Genomic DNA, 18,037 nt, shown 5'->3' with positions numbered 1-18,037 from the left:
CTCAAGCATTCACGTAGCAACGTGTGCTCCAAATACTTTCAAGTCTCTCTCTCTCTCTTGTTTAAATTTTTTGTGAGTTGAGCACTATTTTGTCTACCAAAATGTTCCTCAAGGCAAGTGCAAGGATTCAAGGGTGGGCTTGTAAAGGTTGTTGTATCTTGGGAGATTGTTTTGCAAGAAAATCCGATTTGTACTTATAAAGGGCAAATGAAATCTTAAGAAGAGTGACCTATGGGCATGCCTTAGTCTTATTTGTTTCTATTGTAGATGTTCGTGATTGTGATCCTAAATTTGACTCTTCCAAGTGTGATGTTGTTGGAAGAATTATTTGCAATAAGATAAATCTTACTTTGTCTCTTTAATGGTGATTATTTCCTATATTTCTTAAGATTGTATTTTTTACTTGAATTTTTGCTACTCTTAAGATTATAGAATGGCTTGAGTATGTACTGGATCTTTATCGTCTTCATTTATCTGTTCCTCCATTTCCTCCATTTCATCTTTTAAGGGGGGAAATGATCATCCTACCCCCTGCCCGAACATATTGCCTGGGTGGGGTCTATTCCCCTCCCAATTAGATGAAATGAAAAAAATGAAGGGGCAGATAAATAGAGACGATAATTTTCCGTATATACTATTCTACTACCTTGAGAAACCGCGACGCAGCATTGGAAAGAAAGAAGATCTATCTCTTTCATGAATTTAATGTGCATGTCAGTGTACGTGAAAGGAAGGAAAGAGAACAGTGGGGATGGTGGTTTGCAAGGCCAATTAATTGTCGTGTATCCTTGACAGGCCATTTAGTTCGTTATGTTGTTTTGAAGGGACGTATGTGTCTCTTCATTCATGAATTGAGATATGTTTCATAAAAAAATTCTAAAGGGAAAGAGAATGCTACGTGAGTACGTATAGTGTACTGTCTCTGGGCCTAGACATAGGATTATGCAAAATGATCAATGCAATCCCAAGATTTTTCGCCTTTCAATGGGGATGCGATGGTCATTTCGTACATCCTTGTGCAATTAATGTCACTTATTCGAAGAGTTGTATGTCTTGAAATGAGAAACATAAGTTATACAAGTCGAGAGAGAGCTACTCTTGATAATTCTTCTATATTATTATTTGCTATTGAATGCCTTCTTTCTCTGTGATATACTTCAAATCTATTATCAATCTTAATCGTGAGAATCAATATTTGAAGTTTTAGGTATGATATAAACATTAAAATGTCTTTTAATATATAAATATAATTTTGGGTGTAATTCTTCCAGATGAGCATGTCACTATAAGTACAATTCGGCTCTCCTCCAGCCGTGGCGGGAGCAGGAGGATCCAACCCAACAAAACAAGGGATGTTTGGGTCATTTCACAGGTGGGCCCCCTATGAAATGACCCAAACATCCCTTGTTTTTTCTGGATTGGATCCTCCAACTCCCGCCATGGTTGGAGGAGAGCCAGGTCCCTAGAAGTATTATCCTTCCACATCACATGATATAGTCTTTTTTTAAGACCTTCCGACATGACAAACCATGTGTTTGTCAAAAAATACCTCTCAGAACAAATTTTTGCATTTCCTCCCTCTTTTTAAGATTTATTTATTTATTTGTTGGGAAAAAGAAAGCTACTCGTTTGCATGGCTCCTACGCTTAGACATAGGAGCATGCAAAAGTATTGCCTGCCCCCCAACAAAATAAAAAGTCACATGTATGTTGACGCTCTTGCGTGCACTCTCGTTGGCTCTTGTGCTAGTGCAGATGTTGCATGACCAAAGAGCAATCTCTTGCCCTTATTGGTGTTTTTTCTTTTAGCACTAAGTGGAGGAGGAGGTTAGCTAATCACTTACTTGAATGTCCTACCTTTACGTGATTTCTGGTATAGTTTGGAGAGAGAAATATTCTTTGAACAAGCAACAAAGGAAAGCACACCAATGCGGCAAATCGATTTCTTACATAGAAAAGCACCGAGTTCATTTCATGAGAGAGAGAGAGAGAGAGAGAGAGAATCCTCCCCTATGGTTTGGAAAACCTTTTTTCATGCTTAATGTAAGGATAGAGCAAAGGACAATTAATTTTCTCAATGCCAAAGATGAAAGATCCTTCTAATTCTTAAACAATAAATTTTTTTCCTGTTTGAAAAAAAAAACACTGCCAATCGTATGGTATCTGCACCAATATAAAGGCCAATGAAAATGCGCACAAACGTCCTGAACAAGGCAGATTTTTCATTTTATAAGAGACAAGACAGTCATTTCCGTTTTCTTTTTGGACAAAACAAGGCGGTCATTTCAAGGGTGACACAGGGGCCACATGACCAGGGACCGTTAGTGTTTTTTTCCTATCCTTTCTTTAGTAAAGGTTTTTTACGTATAAAAAAATTTAATAAAGTTTTGATTGGATGTCTTGGTATGACCTATCTATCTACCGACAAACTTTACACTAAAGCATAGCATGGTCCTAACTCCTAAACAATAACATATCAAAAAAAAAAAAAAAAAAAAAATCTCCTAAACCATAAATAATGTCCTTTGTTTAGTAAAGTTTTGAATGGGGTCTCGTGGTATGGTACTATAGTCTATCCACCTGCAAAAAAATCCTCTCCAGTGAGCATTGGACGATTAGAGTTGTCTTTGAGAGTTTGGGGCAAGTGTGGGCCAGTTCCAATCATTTAATACGTGTTGCACTCACTGGTGTGTGTTGGAGAGGATCAGGATTCCTATTCATCGAGCAAATTTTACAATAAAAGGATAGCCTATTATCCAAGTCTACCTAATTAATCTCAAAAAAAAATTTCTCATTCATGTCATGTGTGCGTGTATTATACCATGGGACTGCCATTGTTTTAAAATTCGGATTGAAATTGGCTAAATCAGTTGAGTCTATGTGGAGTTAATCAAGATTGATTTCGATTAAATCCGATTTTATATATATTAATCAAAATGTTTTTGAAACAAAATCAATGAACACTAATCTTGTGTCCAATTCAACTTTTACAACCTTGGAGAAAGCCCACAACCAACCTCTCAAGAGATACAAAAATTAGATTACAGGTTGTCAGCCTATATTAACTTCACACTCGCTTAAGAAGTAGAGGGGAGAGGAGTTTCACTATGTATCAATTCGTATAAGGGCCTCAAAGTCATTGAATGAACAGCGGAGAAAGATAGAGAAACTATGTGGAGACTCATACACGGTGGTCATGTGTTCGCCTTTTTCCCTTTAGTTTATTTTTTGAATTCTTGAATTCTTGAAATGATCAAAATTTCATTTTGATCATTTGAAGCCAAAATTTGTTTTTCCATAATGGAATGAAGAATATCTTGGTTGTTCCAAACGTATCCTAAGACCCTCAACATTACATAATGTGATGGCAATCATGGCATGTTTGTCCTCTGCTCCAGTCTCCAGAATATACAGAGTAGAGTCACAGAATACAGAGACCCTTCCAAAATTCCAACAGCAATTCTCCAATTCCCATGATTTTCTTTTTAAAAAATGGAAAAAGGAGAAGCAAGAAAAAAGATGAAGAACACAAAGAGACTTGGAAAATGAAAAAGGACAAGGCACTGATGAGAGAGAGAGAGAGAGAGGTCCCTCAGAGTTGCCCATTAAAGCACCAACATTCGTAGCTGGTAAAGTCCTGTTTAAACCACCCCAGAGCTTACCTTTGCCTTTTGTATTCTTCCTTCTGGTTTTACTCTTTTGCAAGCATTGTAGAGAACCACCCATCAGTCATCACTCATCATATCACCGTGCAAATCCTATTTTTGGTTTCCTTGATGCTTGACATCCAAGCTCGAGTTATTATTACAGACACTCATGGGAAGGAAGAAGTAGAAAATGAAATTACAGATGTGGGTGTCTGACATGATGATGAAGAATACCCAATTTGTGCTTATAATGGTTTCTGGTTTTTCGAAATTGTAAAATCCTTTCTGTTGGCTATTTAAGCACTCATTTCACAGTTGAAGAGGTTCTATATTCTCCTTTCATAGTTCATACTCGGGCATAGGACGTCAGTGTTCTATTTCCCCTTTTTTTCTCGTTTTTGGATGACTTTCCTACCGTCTTACGGGAGGCCCATGTCGTGGTTCAAGGGATTGAGGTCGATGTTTCGAAAATTTTCTTTTTGAAATTTGAATTTTTAGTTGCTGCTTTATCTTTTCGCAAGACAGCAGGGATTGGTGGTCACAGAGGAAGTTTAACTGTATCTTTGAAATTTGAATATTTCGTTGCTGCTTTGAAGTTGAATGCTTTAGATTTTGTAGTTTTGTGTTTTCTGAACATATATAAAGATTCATCACTGGCTAAGGTTTGAGTATTGCTGCCACCCTTCAATGAACCTAATGCAGGATAACAGATGAGTATTTGTTCTTGAGTTCTGTTTTCTTTGGTGAGGGGAGGGGAGTTAAGTTGTGGTATCCATGGTTTCTTACTTTACTTCCCATCTATAACATCGTAAATACTTGCTAAGTATGGCCGATTTTAGAGTTACAAGAGTAGAACAGGGTCAGACCAAGATCAGAAGCGTGCCCATTGCTGTAACACCAGAAGGATTTTGGTGCTGTCCCTCTCCAGTAGTGTTTCAAAAAACCCTTAAAGCTCAAAATCCTCAGACCAAACCAAAACCCACCCCTCCTCCACCCAAAGACCCTGTTCAGAAGAACCAAACATCCATGACTGAGAGAAACCTGGCTTCCAACCCATCAAGAATGAGATTTGTTTCTGATGATCAAAGATCTTTAATCCTTGATAATTCTGGTCTTAATCCATCTGTGGTTACTGAGAGAACACCAAAACCCAATGTTGAGAATTTGCAGCGGAAGCTGGCTATTGAGTTTGGAGAACCTGGAACCAGTGATCTGAAGGTGGTTTTATCTGGTAAACCGGGTTTTTCCGTGAAGATGAGTGTTCATAAGTATGTGTTAATTGAAAATAGCAGCTTCTTTGCTGAAAAGCTCTCTGAACAACAGTCTCCTTTGTGCCGTCTTGAAATTGATGATTGTGAAGATGTGGAGAGTTATGTGGAAGTCGTGGGATTGATGTATTGCAAAGAAATGAAGCAAAGGTTGATCAAACAAAGTGTTTCACGGGTGCTCCGTATTCTCAAGGTATTCTAAGAAAGTGATTGCAGTAAATCTCTTTCATTTATCTTTGAATATTATGTGTTTGATTGCCACTAATGACCTGTAATTTTTTTTGGACTATAATTAAGTTTATTTTTGTGTATTAATTTGGTAGGAGTACTTTCCTCTTCTGAAAAAAAGAGAGTCAGTTTTCTTCTTTACTGTTGTTTCATTGATCTGAATTATTTTTCTTTTTCTCTTTCCCAGAAATTCTTGTTACTTCAATTTCATGAAATTCCTTTGAAATAAATGGTAGAAATACTGGAAGTTGAAATATACTATAACCTCTGTGAATCTATAACAGAAATCTCTTACCTAGTACTCATGTGGCAATAATTTATGATATTTTTTCCATTGACTCTGCATCCCAACTCCTTTTAAGATGGTACAGTACCATATGTTAATACCAAGTACTGAGGATTCCACCCTTTTTTCTTTTTCCTTGTTAACATGGTTGCCTTGAGTCTTAATGCTGAATGGTCAAAGGGGCCATATTGTCAGAGCACAATCCTTGTATGCTAATAAGAGAGATACTGAGTATTTTTTTTTTAAAATTATGGCGGTATTAGGGAAAAGTGTTTTTTTTTTTTTTAAATTAACATGGCTGCCCTGCATTCCTAATGCAGAATGGTAAAAGGAGTCCTCCATGAATGGGTACAGTTCTCTTAGAATTTCTGTATGCTAGTTGTATGGCAATAGTTTATCACTGTACAATTTTCATTTACTCTACACCTAAGAAGTTGGAAATATTTTTATGCCTTTTGGGCTGTCCTAATTTATAATCGAAACGTTTTCATAAAAGATAACATTTGTTGGTGGTTTCAAGACATTTCTTAAGTAGTCCAAAGCTAATACAGGACTTAGAAAGGGGAAGAATATTAATTTGTTCTAGATCATCAAAACACTGTATCTCAATTTCAGTACTTAATCATGAAATATTCTTATTTGAAACTCCATGTTGACCCTATCTTTTAGGCAGAAGCATGCCCAAAAGTTGTGGTTGAATAAATTGTCGAATCATTTACTTTGAGATAGAGTGATTTTAACAGGGATGGTTGATAATACTGGATTGTGGGTTCTTAATTTCTTGTTTATTTTGTGGAATGATGAAAATGGTAAGAAAGGACCCTAAATGTTATGTCCATAAGTATTACATTCTCGGATGGCTAAGAAGTGAAAACTCCACAGAGGAAACATCAATGGAAAACTCACTGGAAACAACCACCTTAGAAAGCTCTACAAGTCTCAACAATTTGCTCTTTTTTTTTTCCCCAAGAAATCATGCATATCAATCAGGTGATCATGAATTGGATATTGAATGTTATAAAATCCCATATAAGTAGAAGATCATTGATTATGAAATGCATTAAGGTTGCATTTGTTTTTCTGTAAATATTTTACTAGATTTGTTGAAAACGATTATAAAATTGTATGAGTAGTAGAAAAGGGGAAAACATATTACTAAAATGCAGCACTCAAGGTTGGAAAACAACTTCCATTTCAAAATTCAGGATGTTGTTTTCCCAAAACAATATGCTATCTTGATTATTGTTACTCTTGGCACTCATGGAAGACCCTAGTGCCCATCATATGGCTGGATTCTTTCCCTCACTCAATTATGTCCAAATATGCTCCTTGGTCATGTCCAACAAAAAATGCCAAATGGCAGAAAAATATAATATAAAATTTTTATGAATAATAATTTTTTTAGAAAAATATTTTACGGTGAAGCAAACAGAGCTGAAGTTAGTGAAATGGAAAAAGAAGCAATATGTAAATAAGCTACTATCATAAATGGTGGGTTAAGCGGTACATACGAATTAACTGAGCCAGCATTTTGTTATATATAGCATAGAAGAGCTGAATACTATTCTAAGAAAATATTATATCTATGGATGCGTTGCACCTCACAGATTTCTAGGATACCGTGAGTGAAACCTTGAGGTACCAACTTATGTAAACTATTTCTAAAACATAGAAGGTGAGGCATTCATTTGAATTTTGGTTTTATTAAAAATATATCCCCAACTTCACATTGTTCCTCTTCTGCTTGATGTGAGCTGAGAAACTGTTGTTTCAATACATAGAAGTGGGTATAGAATTATAGATTAAAGGAGCTTGTGATGATACATTGATACCAAACTAGTGGATTATTCATTTTGAGGCTACATTGTTTCATTTGTCATTATAAGTGCAGACATATTTTAACTATTGCAAGATTATATTTATCTATAGAGTTTTTGAAGTCAATCAATTTGTCTGAAGATGACACTTACGTCATATGGAATGGAACTTCATGCACTGAAATTAGGATGAATGCTGCAATTGTGAAATATTGCGTTCAACAATAAAAATGAACAATTGGATTTTGCATGAGCACTCCTTGGATTGATTTCCTGGATCCAAAATCTGCCTATAATTTCTTAATATACTGATTATTAGGAAATTGATATTGACAACTCATATTGTAAAACTACTGTCGATGTTTTTGTCTAATCCTAAACCTGCTTGCAGTGGCTGGTAGGACTGCATATCTGACAATGACGTCCATGCAACACCTTTCAATGTGATCCTTAAGCCGGTTCTGTATAACAAACTAGCAGCAGGGTTTTCTTTGTCTTCATTTCTTAAATCGACTGATCGATTCTAGTTGATTTATCCCATCCAGTGGTTGATGGTTTCCCATTTATTCCTGAATTAGGGTGCTTGATCTTCAACCAATTTATATCTGATACAGGTCACTATTTGGGAGTTGATTGTCACACTTGGCATCATTTTCAAATTATTATGTTTATGCCATTGAAAAAGGTTTGCCTGTGCAAGATCTTATGGGGTTATCATTGTTTAGGTTTATATCTTAAGAACTCACTTAGAAAGCCAAATGTGATGCCAGCATTGCTTCCGAGGCCCTCTCTTTTTTCCGCTGAATCCTGCTGAAGGATTATTCTGTTTGAGGGCTTCTCTGTACTATCACACAATATTTCTTCTGTGTAATGTTCGAGTTGGGCACCTGAAATACATGAAATATATCTGTAGATATACTTGACATAATATTATTTTAATGAAAATGTTTTGCAGGTTTCTGAATTGATTGGGTACAACTCATGCATGCAGTCATGTTTGGAATACCTAGAAGCAGTCCCTTGGGTTGGGGAAGAAGAAGAGAAGGTGGTCTCATCGGTCCTACGCCTCCAGGGTGAAAGTGTAGGAGTTGCACCAGTATTGAAGCGGGTGACTTCTGATGTCCCTAACCCTCCCACTGACACACTTCTCCATATAATGGAACTAGTCCTCAAGAGCAATGAGGAGAGAGGCCGCCGTGAGATGAAAACCTTGGTACTTGGGCTCCTGAGGGAGAATAACAAACTTTCTGTCAATGGCTCACATGATATCTGCAATGAAAATGCATACAACTTGTGCAGAAACTGTTTCGATGCACTGTTGCTTTTGTTCAGGCAAGCTGCAGAACCAGGATTTAATGATAATTCTATGGATAGCAAAGGTCCATTGGCAAAGCAGATAACTCTAGAAGCTGATAACCTCCTATGGTTGCTTGAGATTCTATCTGAGAGACGAGCAGCAGATGAGCTTGTGCTGATGTGGGCAAGCCAGCAAGAGTTGGCGACACTTCACTCAAGGCTGCCAACAGTGTCTCGCCACCTTGTTAGCTGCATAACAGCAAGGTTATTCGTTGGAATAGGAAAAGGGGAGATACTTCCATCAAAGGATACACGACTACTATTATTACAAACATGGTTACAGCCATTGATTGATGACTACAGGTGGTTGCAGTATGGTTGCAAATCATTTGATCGAAAGGTGGTGGAGGAAGGAATCAGTCGGACTATACTGACACTGCCACTGGAAGATCAGCAGAGCATTTTACTTGCATGGTTGGGTAATTTCTTGAAGGTAGGTGATAATTGCCCAAATCTCCATAAAGCCTTTGAAATCTGGTGGAGGAGAACTTTTACTAGGCCTTATGTGGAACTGCAGGGAAATCAACTCTAGTCAGAAAGCTTCATGACTTCCATGAAGAGTGTGATTTCTATAAAGTAAAACCCAAAAAATTAATTCAAGATGGTTCCTATTGTGGAATCCATGACAGGAATGGAGCATGGGGTTGCTTGTTTCATGTAAACTGGCTTTGTGTTGGAGCAGAGTAAGATCCATGGCATCAATGTTTTTATGTAAGTGTCTAAAACTTTCATTAATATGAATTTCAAGGAGAATGGCATTCATTCTTGCATTGTGTATCTCATTTTGCACTAAATGAAGAGGATTTTGTACAAATTATCAACTAAATTCTTATTTTATATACACGCTTCCCTTTTTTTTATTTGACTATAGAAACTAAAAACAAAAAATAAAAATAAAAATGCATAACCAGAAGAATTGTGTGAAGTAAGTGAATTTATCTAGTTGAGGCATTCTTGATTGAGAAAAAATTATTTCCTTTAGATAGAAAGAGACTTCTTCCTATACAAGTAGTGAAGAATCATAAAGAACTATGATTGGTTGGTAACCCCAACGGAAAGCATGGGAGAAAGATAGATAAGAAGAGAAGCTTAGGGCCCGCATGATTACACTTCTGCTTCTCTATTTTTTTGGTTCTTGGGAACAAAACAAGAATAGAAATGTATTTGTTACCACCAGTTCATTTTTTTTGTTTCTCGCAATGAACCAAGACCAAAAAGTCGTTGAGAAATAGATAAAAAAGAAGTTCCAATTTGAAGCTTCTCTGTCCCAGAAATAACAGGGAAGCGGGAGGGGGGTACTCTTTAATGAGTACCTGGTTAATTTGATGGGCAAAGCAATAATTTCAAGTTCAAAATAAAATACCACATCCAATGCAACTCCAACCACCACTTCTGTTGCCACCACCAACACCTCCACTACCACCACCGCCACCACCTCTATCGCCGGTTTGCCACCACCTCCACCCCACAACCACCGTCACCACTACCTCCACCAAATTTTTGGGTATTCAGTGGCAATTTAAAAAATTTATAGAAGTTACAGAAACATCGTGCATAACAAACGAGTTTTTGTTTCTTTTTTGGCCCCAAAAATAAAAATTATTATATGTTCTCAAACATATTTTTTTGTCAAGAAATTTGACTCAGCAACAGAAATACGAAAAGTCATTTCTGGAATAGAAACATGGCCCAGAAACAAGTGTTATGATACATGCCTTAGATACCTATGTTTTAAGTGGGATTCCCCCGAATTGTTATCCCCTCCAATTCGCTGCATCCTCCAATTCCTCACATGGGGGCAGAAATGACCACCTTACCCCCTGCCAGAAAACATTGCCCAAGGTGGGGTCCACTCCCCCCTATTAGAGGAATTGGAGGTGATAATTATTCGATTCTTCCACCTGTTTTGAGCCTATTTACATTTTGGGAAATTATCTCCTCTAGTTCCTTGCCCAGCCCAATTCCCCTAATGCCTAATAAAGAGGGGGGGGAGGGGGTGGATCCCATCCGGGCAGAGTATTCAGGCAGGGATAGGGTGGTCATTGCACCCTCCCTTTATTAGAGGTACTGGGGGGAACTGAGCCGGACAGGAAACTAGAGGGGACAAAGATCCTTATATTTCTTCTGTGCATATTGACACTCGAGAAATAAAGCTTTGAAAAATAAGGTCAATAATATTTAGAACAATTACACAATTGGAAATACAAAAGGAAAAACAGATTCAATATATGATGGAGCCGCATGAGGTGAAACAAGAAAACGATACATGGCCCATCCATGAATTGAATTCAAGGTATTGGGTTTTTCAATTGTTTCAACACATTTCAGTCGGAATTCCCAAAATGGGTTGACCAAAAAGCAAGTTTCACGCTAAGGGTGCAAGTTTGGCTCGGCGAGCCCAAGCCCAAGCCCAGTCTGAACCCCACAAGGATTGGGCTGGGCTTTTCAACCCCTGGGTGGTCCGGGTTAGGGCCAGGTCAGGCCTAAGTTGAGACCACGAATTGAGCTTGATCCGGCCTGATTCTCTATATATAAATTTTTAATGTACCATCATGGGAATAATTATAGATAATACTATTATTATACATTTGCTTAAAAAACAGAACTAGCCCGACCATTGTCAATAAGGGTTTCCATTGAAATGACATAAATAAGGGTTGCCATTGTCAATTAGGTCCAACCTGGTCCAGCTCGGTTCAATCATCATGGCCAGGCTGGGTTTGGGCTGGGCTTTTAGAAAGCCCAGCCCAGCCTGACTCGATTGCACCCCTAATTTAAGCCATGATAGAAATTTTGGTTGTAATTTTCCAAAACTCAAACGATTTCATGCACAGCTCTGCATGTGCACAACCTGGATTAAATACAGTTAGATTGACATAAATGGCAATACAAAATGACATAAAAGCCCTTGTACTTTTTACTCAATGGAGTTGATGGGAGAATCTCCTGTGTACCAATACCTTCCCCTTTCCTAAATGAGAGGTTTCTCTGAGCGCACAATTGAAAAGCGATTACATGGTTTCATACATACGGATAGGGAAGTTATTTTTAAGAGATAAAGTTCTCTACACCGAGGGTGCATGCAGGGTGTGTCCAGACATATGGGGGTGGGCGAAATGACCGGCCCACCCCCTTGAATGATCCAAACCACTCTCCTGTCTCACCCCATGTGTCTGAACGCAGCCTGCATCCAAATGCGCTCCCAGACAGAGAACACACGGATTTCACACCCCCTATTTTTAATGAGAGAGGGAGGGTAAATGAAGCCAAAAATGTGAGACAGTAGTAGAAACAAGTTGGGAGGACATGGATGATGGATCCAGTTTCCGAAAATGAAAGCCCCATCCACAGTTCTGAACTGTCTGCCGCTTGCATTCAAAAACCCTCTTCGGTCCCAATAACAATGCCAATGCCAAGGCTGCAAAACAAGAGAGAGAGAGAGAGAGAGAGAGAGAGAGAGAGAGAGAGGGGGGTCTTGATCGAATCCTGATTAAAAAAAGGACTCAAAGGCCAGACCCTACCACAGGCTGGCACCTCCCACTCTGGTTTCTCAGGGATTCTTGGTCCGATTGGGGATGGACCACAACTACTCTCACATGGCCATGTCCACCCTTTGCCGGCCAGGCTAGCTACTTGTACATTGATGATGATGATGATGATGATCACCAAAATTAAAGACGCAAAGAGAAACAGTACTCGATCTACTACTGGACCACGTCTCCCTCTCTCTTCTTTCTCCATATAGATATCCTCTTCTCCTCTCTTCTCCCCTGCAATTGCACAAAAGTGATTTGCTTTAATAATTTCATATTTCATGTCGTTTTCCAATCCATCCACAGCCACAGGTGAACTTCTCTCAAAAGGGATATATATTATCTCTCCTTCCCTCCTCACTCTTCAGTCATCAACTGATCTTTCACCATCTTCACTCGGCCCCACTACTCCATAATTCTTCCCTTCTTCTTCTTCTTCTTCATCTTTTTTTTTTTTTTTGGGGTTAGGAAATTTCTAAAAATCTTGACAGAGGTATGGAAGAAAGAAAGGGTGAAAAGGAGTGAAACATGAGAGAACTTGTCAGAAATTGAAAGAAAAAAGGGGAAAGTTTAATAACCGAGGAGGAAACCATACCATAAGAATGTTGGTCCTTTTGAAGGGTACCTTCTGCGGAGGGAAATAGGAAAGCGACCTATTACCTATTTTGACCCTCATCCCTTGGAAGTAGTAATTGGGACTTCGACATATATACTTTGAGAGGGATGTGGGGTTCGAATGTTTGCTTCTCAAATATTCTCAATTTACTCTCTCTCTCTCTCTCTCATAGGGCAATGTACCCCAACCCCAACAGTGAAAGCCTTCTATGGATCCCTACGTAGTAAGCCCTTTCAACTTTTCAGTTCTCTTATAGCTAAGGTAACCTCCTTATACCTTTAAGGGAGAATATATAATTAAACAGATGGAATATGTATGTTATGGAAATTGTTAATGCAAACACCAAGAAACACAAAGAAACATTACAGAGCAAGGATGATAAAAAGATTTAACGTGGTTCACACATCATTATGATGTGCTACATCCACAGATGAAGCTGAAGATAATTGATTCACTATGTAAAGGAAATAAAATACAACGCAAATCTCTCAAAAACATCCAAATGGCACAACAAAAACTCTCACCAGAAAATCCTAACTAAAAAAACCCTCATATCTCACTTGTTTCACTTGCTTACACAAGACGACAAAACATATAAATTCTCCTCTAATTCGGTTTAATCCATTAGGTCGGACTCCGGGCTTGTTGGGTCTATCGGCCCAAGCCCTCTGCTACCATCAAAGACCTAAAAAAAAAACATCATTCTGATCACCACAAAAAATGTCGAAGCGGATCAATCTTTGAAATGGATACAATAATTCAAGAGACACACACATAATAAAAATTATCATTTGCTTTATGCTCAAACGGTTGTACAATTTTTTATGTATTTGATTAGTTTTTTTTGTGAATATTTATTTAACCCAAAGGAGGGGGGGGGGGGGGGAAGAATTACAGATAGTCACAACATCAAACCAGCACCTAGGGCGCAAAAGAGGGGGTGGCTCAAGACAAACCAATCCTAACAAAAATATGAAAATACATGGAGAGCATCCACTCCCACTCTCTATTGAAATACCAAATTTGCCTAGCAGAAGGTGGCTAAAATATGTTCATAGATAGATTTTGAGAAGGGGCAGCTAAAGAATAGATGATTATTATCATCGTCAGCACTTCAACAAAGACAATAGTTTGGAATTGAGATTGATTGGTGCGCCTAAGAAAAAATTGGATTGGAAGAGTAGAATTAATAGCCCTCCAAACATACCCTTCCCTTGTATAAGATTAAAACACAGAACCATGGGATGCCGGGTTCTAATCAAATCCCAAGCGGAGGCCGAACTGAATCTACTTAAAGAACATGCAATTCACCTAGTGAGATTTCCACTACCATGAGACCTCCTAGGAACAAGGGGAAGGTCCACCCATATCTCAACAAGGGCTGAAGAGGTAGGGGGTCCAGGATCCCATATCGTTTCCCTAAGAAAAGACGAAACTTTGGCTAACCTATCAAACCCAATGTCCTAACGAATACGGTCTCCATAATCGGAGATAAGAACACCCATATGGTGCCAGGAATCAAGCCAAAGCAACATGTCTTACCAATCCTTTTTCTGTTTTTCTTCTTCTAAACAATTTTTAGCCATCTTGTTCTTACTGATTATCATCTAAAAATGGGTATTTTTTTAGTTGCCTTCATTTTAATGTGTTTAATGCACCTAACTAGCTAGTACATCAATTTGATACTAATGTTGGCAAGTCCTTGAGGGTAGGAGGGTTGAGGTCAGAGGGGGGCTTCTTCTTACGCTACCTAATATTTGTTATTGATAAAGAAAGTGATGAAGTCATCTAAAACAAAGACCTCCTTTTCTTAAGGGCTCAACCACACGTAACTCTCATCCAAAAAGGAAAAAAAAAATATTTAAAAACATATTAAGAGAGAGAGAGAGAGAATTTGATTGGACTTTGAAGGTTGCAATGGTCCAAACAGATTTGATAGAGAAGTGGAACAAGATAGATTATAATTAAGGGTTGCTTTCTAGTTTATATTTGTTTATATTTTAAACCAATTTATAAAATACAATCATATAAATTATCTCTAACACGCGCCTTAGCCTCCCTCTCAAAATTAAAATAAAGAAATAGAAATCCATCTATTTAATATAAGTAGAATTACTTGGTCATTGAAAAAAAATTTTGTTTACTCATATTACATGGTCCCATAAATAAGAATAATTAAGTTTTAATTAGACACATTTGTTTAGTTAGACACGCAATTGGTTTTCTCCTTTCAAAATAGACTCAAAAATACACTCAATCTTGAGTCTATTCTTGTGACTTGTTTGTATACCTTTGAAATTGACAAAATAGACCATTTAGTCTATTTAGTTTTCTTCATATAATATATATATAAACCCTAAACATGGATGACTCTTTCAATTTTGATGACCAAGGAAAGATGAAATTGGTTGGTAGTGAGGAGGGTGGTCACCAAGTTAAGAAGCAACTAAAATATCAGTCTTAGTTAATTGGTTAGTCTCAATTTAAGTGGATAGCTAGCTAGATACCTTGGCTTGCTTGTAGAAAAGGAAAAAGTATATAGATAGATAACTTATATTAATTATTCAAAACTTATTTAAGGAAGAAAATAAAATGGTTGGTTAGGATTTACCATCATTAGGTGAGAGGTACATTTTTTTTTATGTTTTTTAAATTCATTTACATTCAAACAAGCAATTGAGATATGATTACAAATTTGATTATCCATTTCCATAGATAGATTAGTGTCACCCTCCTTATATTAATTCAATGGCCACGTATCTAAATTTTTATTTTTATTTTTTTAAAAATTGTATGTTTACAAAACCCACAAGAAAAGTAGTGTTTAAATAGCTAGTTAAGTGTCATTTGACTTGGGTTGGAAGCTCTCCAATGCTTACTTAAGACCTAATGTGAGTGATCATACCAACCGTGATTATTAGTTAGAGTAAAATTAAACCAACCCTGTTAATGTGAAAGTGAACAACCCTAATTAAAATGGTCCTAGTTCAGTTATTCTAGACCAATTGAGATTAGGTGACTCTCTAAACTTAAGCCTTCAAAAATTAAAATGAATTAGAGATAACGCAAAAGTGATTGAGTGACATAATAATTGATTAACTTCACCATGCATTGACTAACTTCTTTGTATTAATCCCATCTTTGTTTTGTAGCTTCTCATCATAAAATTAAGGAAAAGGGAAAGATTTGTAGTTTGGTTTTGACACGCATCTTATCACTCACTATTCCTTTGTTTGTATTTGAGGAAAGCTACAAGATCCCAACAAATAATAATTGTAGTGGATTGGAACTACGTCAGGAGCTAGGGAAGATATCCACATTTTGTTTGAGGAATGACTATCTATCAATCTAAGGCCTCAATCAAGACTCAATATGTGAGAAAGTCTGGGAAGGAATTCCCATTTCAATGTCGTGGGATCTTTTTTCCTTGTAAATAGAGAATCTTTTAAAATAAAAAACTAAATTTTTTTTTTTTAGGGAGAATGTTTCCTACTCGGGGTGTACGTAGCCTTTGCTAGCACTCCCCTCTTTCTTTTTCTCTCCTCCTCCAATGAAATGACTTCTCTACCTCCTTATTGATTGAATTAAAAGAGGGGGGGGGGGGGGGCGGGATCGTTAGGTATTGCCTGCCTGTGTTCCGCTATCGGTAGGAAAAACCTTCCCGCTTTTCTAATGAAAAAAAATTGATTGATAGAAGAAGCTAGGGTAATGGTAAATTTAAGTGGGGTCAAGCTTTCTTTCTTTAACTTTGCAGGACGGCGAAACACAATGTTCAGTCCTAGAGTCGAGGCTAGTCATGCCGTTATTAGGTATTGCTGTCCGCATCAACCCTTTTTATCACCACACATCCATCATATATATAGTATTGGATTTTCTTATTGACACCCCCTAGAGTATCAAATAATTTGTAACTTTTTTATATTAATATACAAAACTTAAATACTATCATTTCACATATGTATTTGAAAAATGTGCAAGATAATGATAACTTTTGATAATGACATAATCATAAGTCACTTTTAAATTGTTTTTGAAAACCCTTTAATACTCCTAACTTGAAGAACTATTGGGGATAAGAAAAAGGGGGCAATATCAGTTGACCGCTAGAAGAAAAAAAAATTGTGAAGCCCAAGTCTTGGGCATAGTTAGTTAAAATAGAAATGAAAAATTGTTAAATATGACATGTTAACAGTTCAGAATTTTAAGGTAATGGTAAAAAATAGGATCAAATATTTTTGAGAATGACAAAAAATTGTAAACGAATGGTATGAATTTTAAATGTTTAGATTTGAAAAAAAAATATATGGGAGTAAAAAAGTGATAATGTACACACTTCAATTGTGAGACTAATTCTTGTCATATTAGTTAAATATTAATATTTGATGAGTAAATCATAAGCTTTTATGATATTAAATTATTTTTTCCAGAATTAAAATTTATTTATTTTTTAAAATTTTAAATGTTGTCAAAACATTATTTTTTAAAATTTTTTTAGTATGTCTTTGGGATCGGTCAAAAAAATTAGACGATAAATTGTTTTTTGTTTAAAACTCATTTTAAATATAGTTCAAAAATCAAGTTTTGACTTAACTGGAGTCGAGTAAAAAAAACATAAAACTTAATCAGAAGTTATGAAGACTCGCCTAGATTTAAGAAATGACTAAACCAAGTTCGAATCAGTGAGTTTTTAATGACTCAATGTTGTTGCCATAGTCATGTGAAACTTTGAGTGTTTTTGTTTTTTTTACTGGGCCATATACTATTCACCATAAGTTTGGTCTATATGAACGAAACCTAGAATTTTTATTTGTTATCTTCAATACTACCATGTTTTTCCTCGAGAGGGGTGAATGTTCACGTGCATGAACAACTCACAGTCGTTCAGATGGAACATTTCCACAGAATAGATTCCATCTGAACGGCTGTGAGTTGTTCACGTACGTGAACATTCCCTGCACTTGTTTTTCCTCTCACCTGTGAAGCAACCATATCCTCAGTTTCTTCTTCACTCAAAGAAAGAGAAGAAGGAAGCTATTTAAAAAAAAAGTACTCATCTTGACCAAGTTTAACTAGGAAAATTATCTCCTCCAGTTCCTTGCCTAGCCCAGTTCCCCAATTCCTCTAATAGGGGGTGGTGGACCTCACCTGGGCAAAGTGTTTGGGCAGGGGTAGGATGGTCATTCTAGTCCCCCTTGTTAGAGGAACTGGGGAACTGGGCCAGGCAGAAAGCTGGAGGAGATAAAGATCCCGTTTAACTAACCCAACTCATCCAATTCTTAAAAAAGTA

General features: G+C 37.0%; 1 protein-coding gene across 1 annotated transcript; it reads left to right on the top strand.

The window, feature by feature from the left end:
• Positions 1 to 4,369: 4,369 nt before the first annotated feature.
• Positions 4,370 to 9,155, top strand: LOC122658007 (BTB/POZ domain-containing protein At3g50780-like). The gene is made up of 2 exons (XM_043852842.1): positions 4,370 to 5,107; positions 8,201 to 9,155. The coding sequence occupies exons 1-2, from the start codon at positions 4,472 to 4,474 to the stop codon at positions 9,131 to 9,133; spliced, it is 1,569 nt and encodes a 522-aa protein (XP_043708777.1). The 5' UTR covers positions 4,370 to 4,471; the 3' UTR covers positions 9,134 to 9,155.
• The last annotated feature ends 8,882 nt before the right edge of the window (positions 9,156 to 18,037 follow it).

The sequence above is a fragment of the Telopea speciosissima genome, chromosome 4 (assembly GCF_018873765.1).
Source record: "Telopea speciosissima isolate NSW1024214 ecotype Mountain lineage chromosome 4, Tspe_v1, whole genome shotgun sequence".
Taxonomy (NCBI): domain Eukaryota; kingdom Viridiplantae; phylum Streptophyta; class Magnoliopsida; order Proteales; family Proteaceae; genus Telopea; species Telopea speciosissima.
Note: the sequence above shows the minus strand (reverse complement) of the source record. Positions and strands in the feature narration are given on the sequence as shown.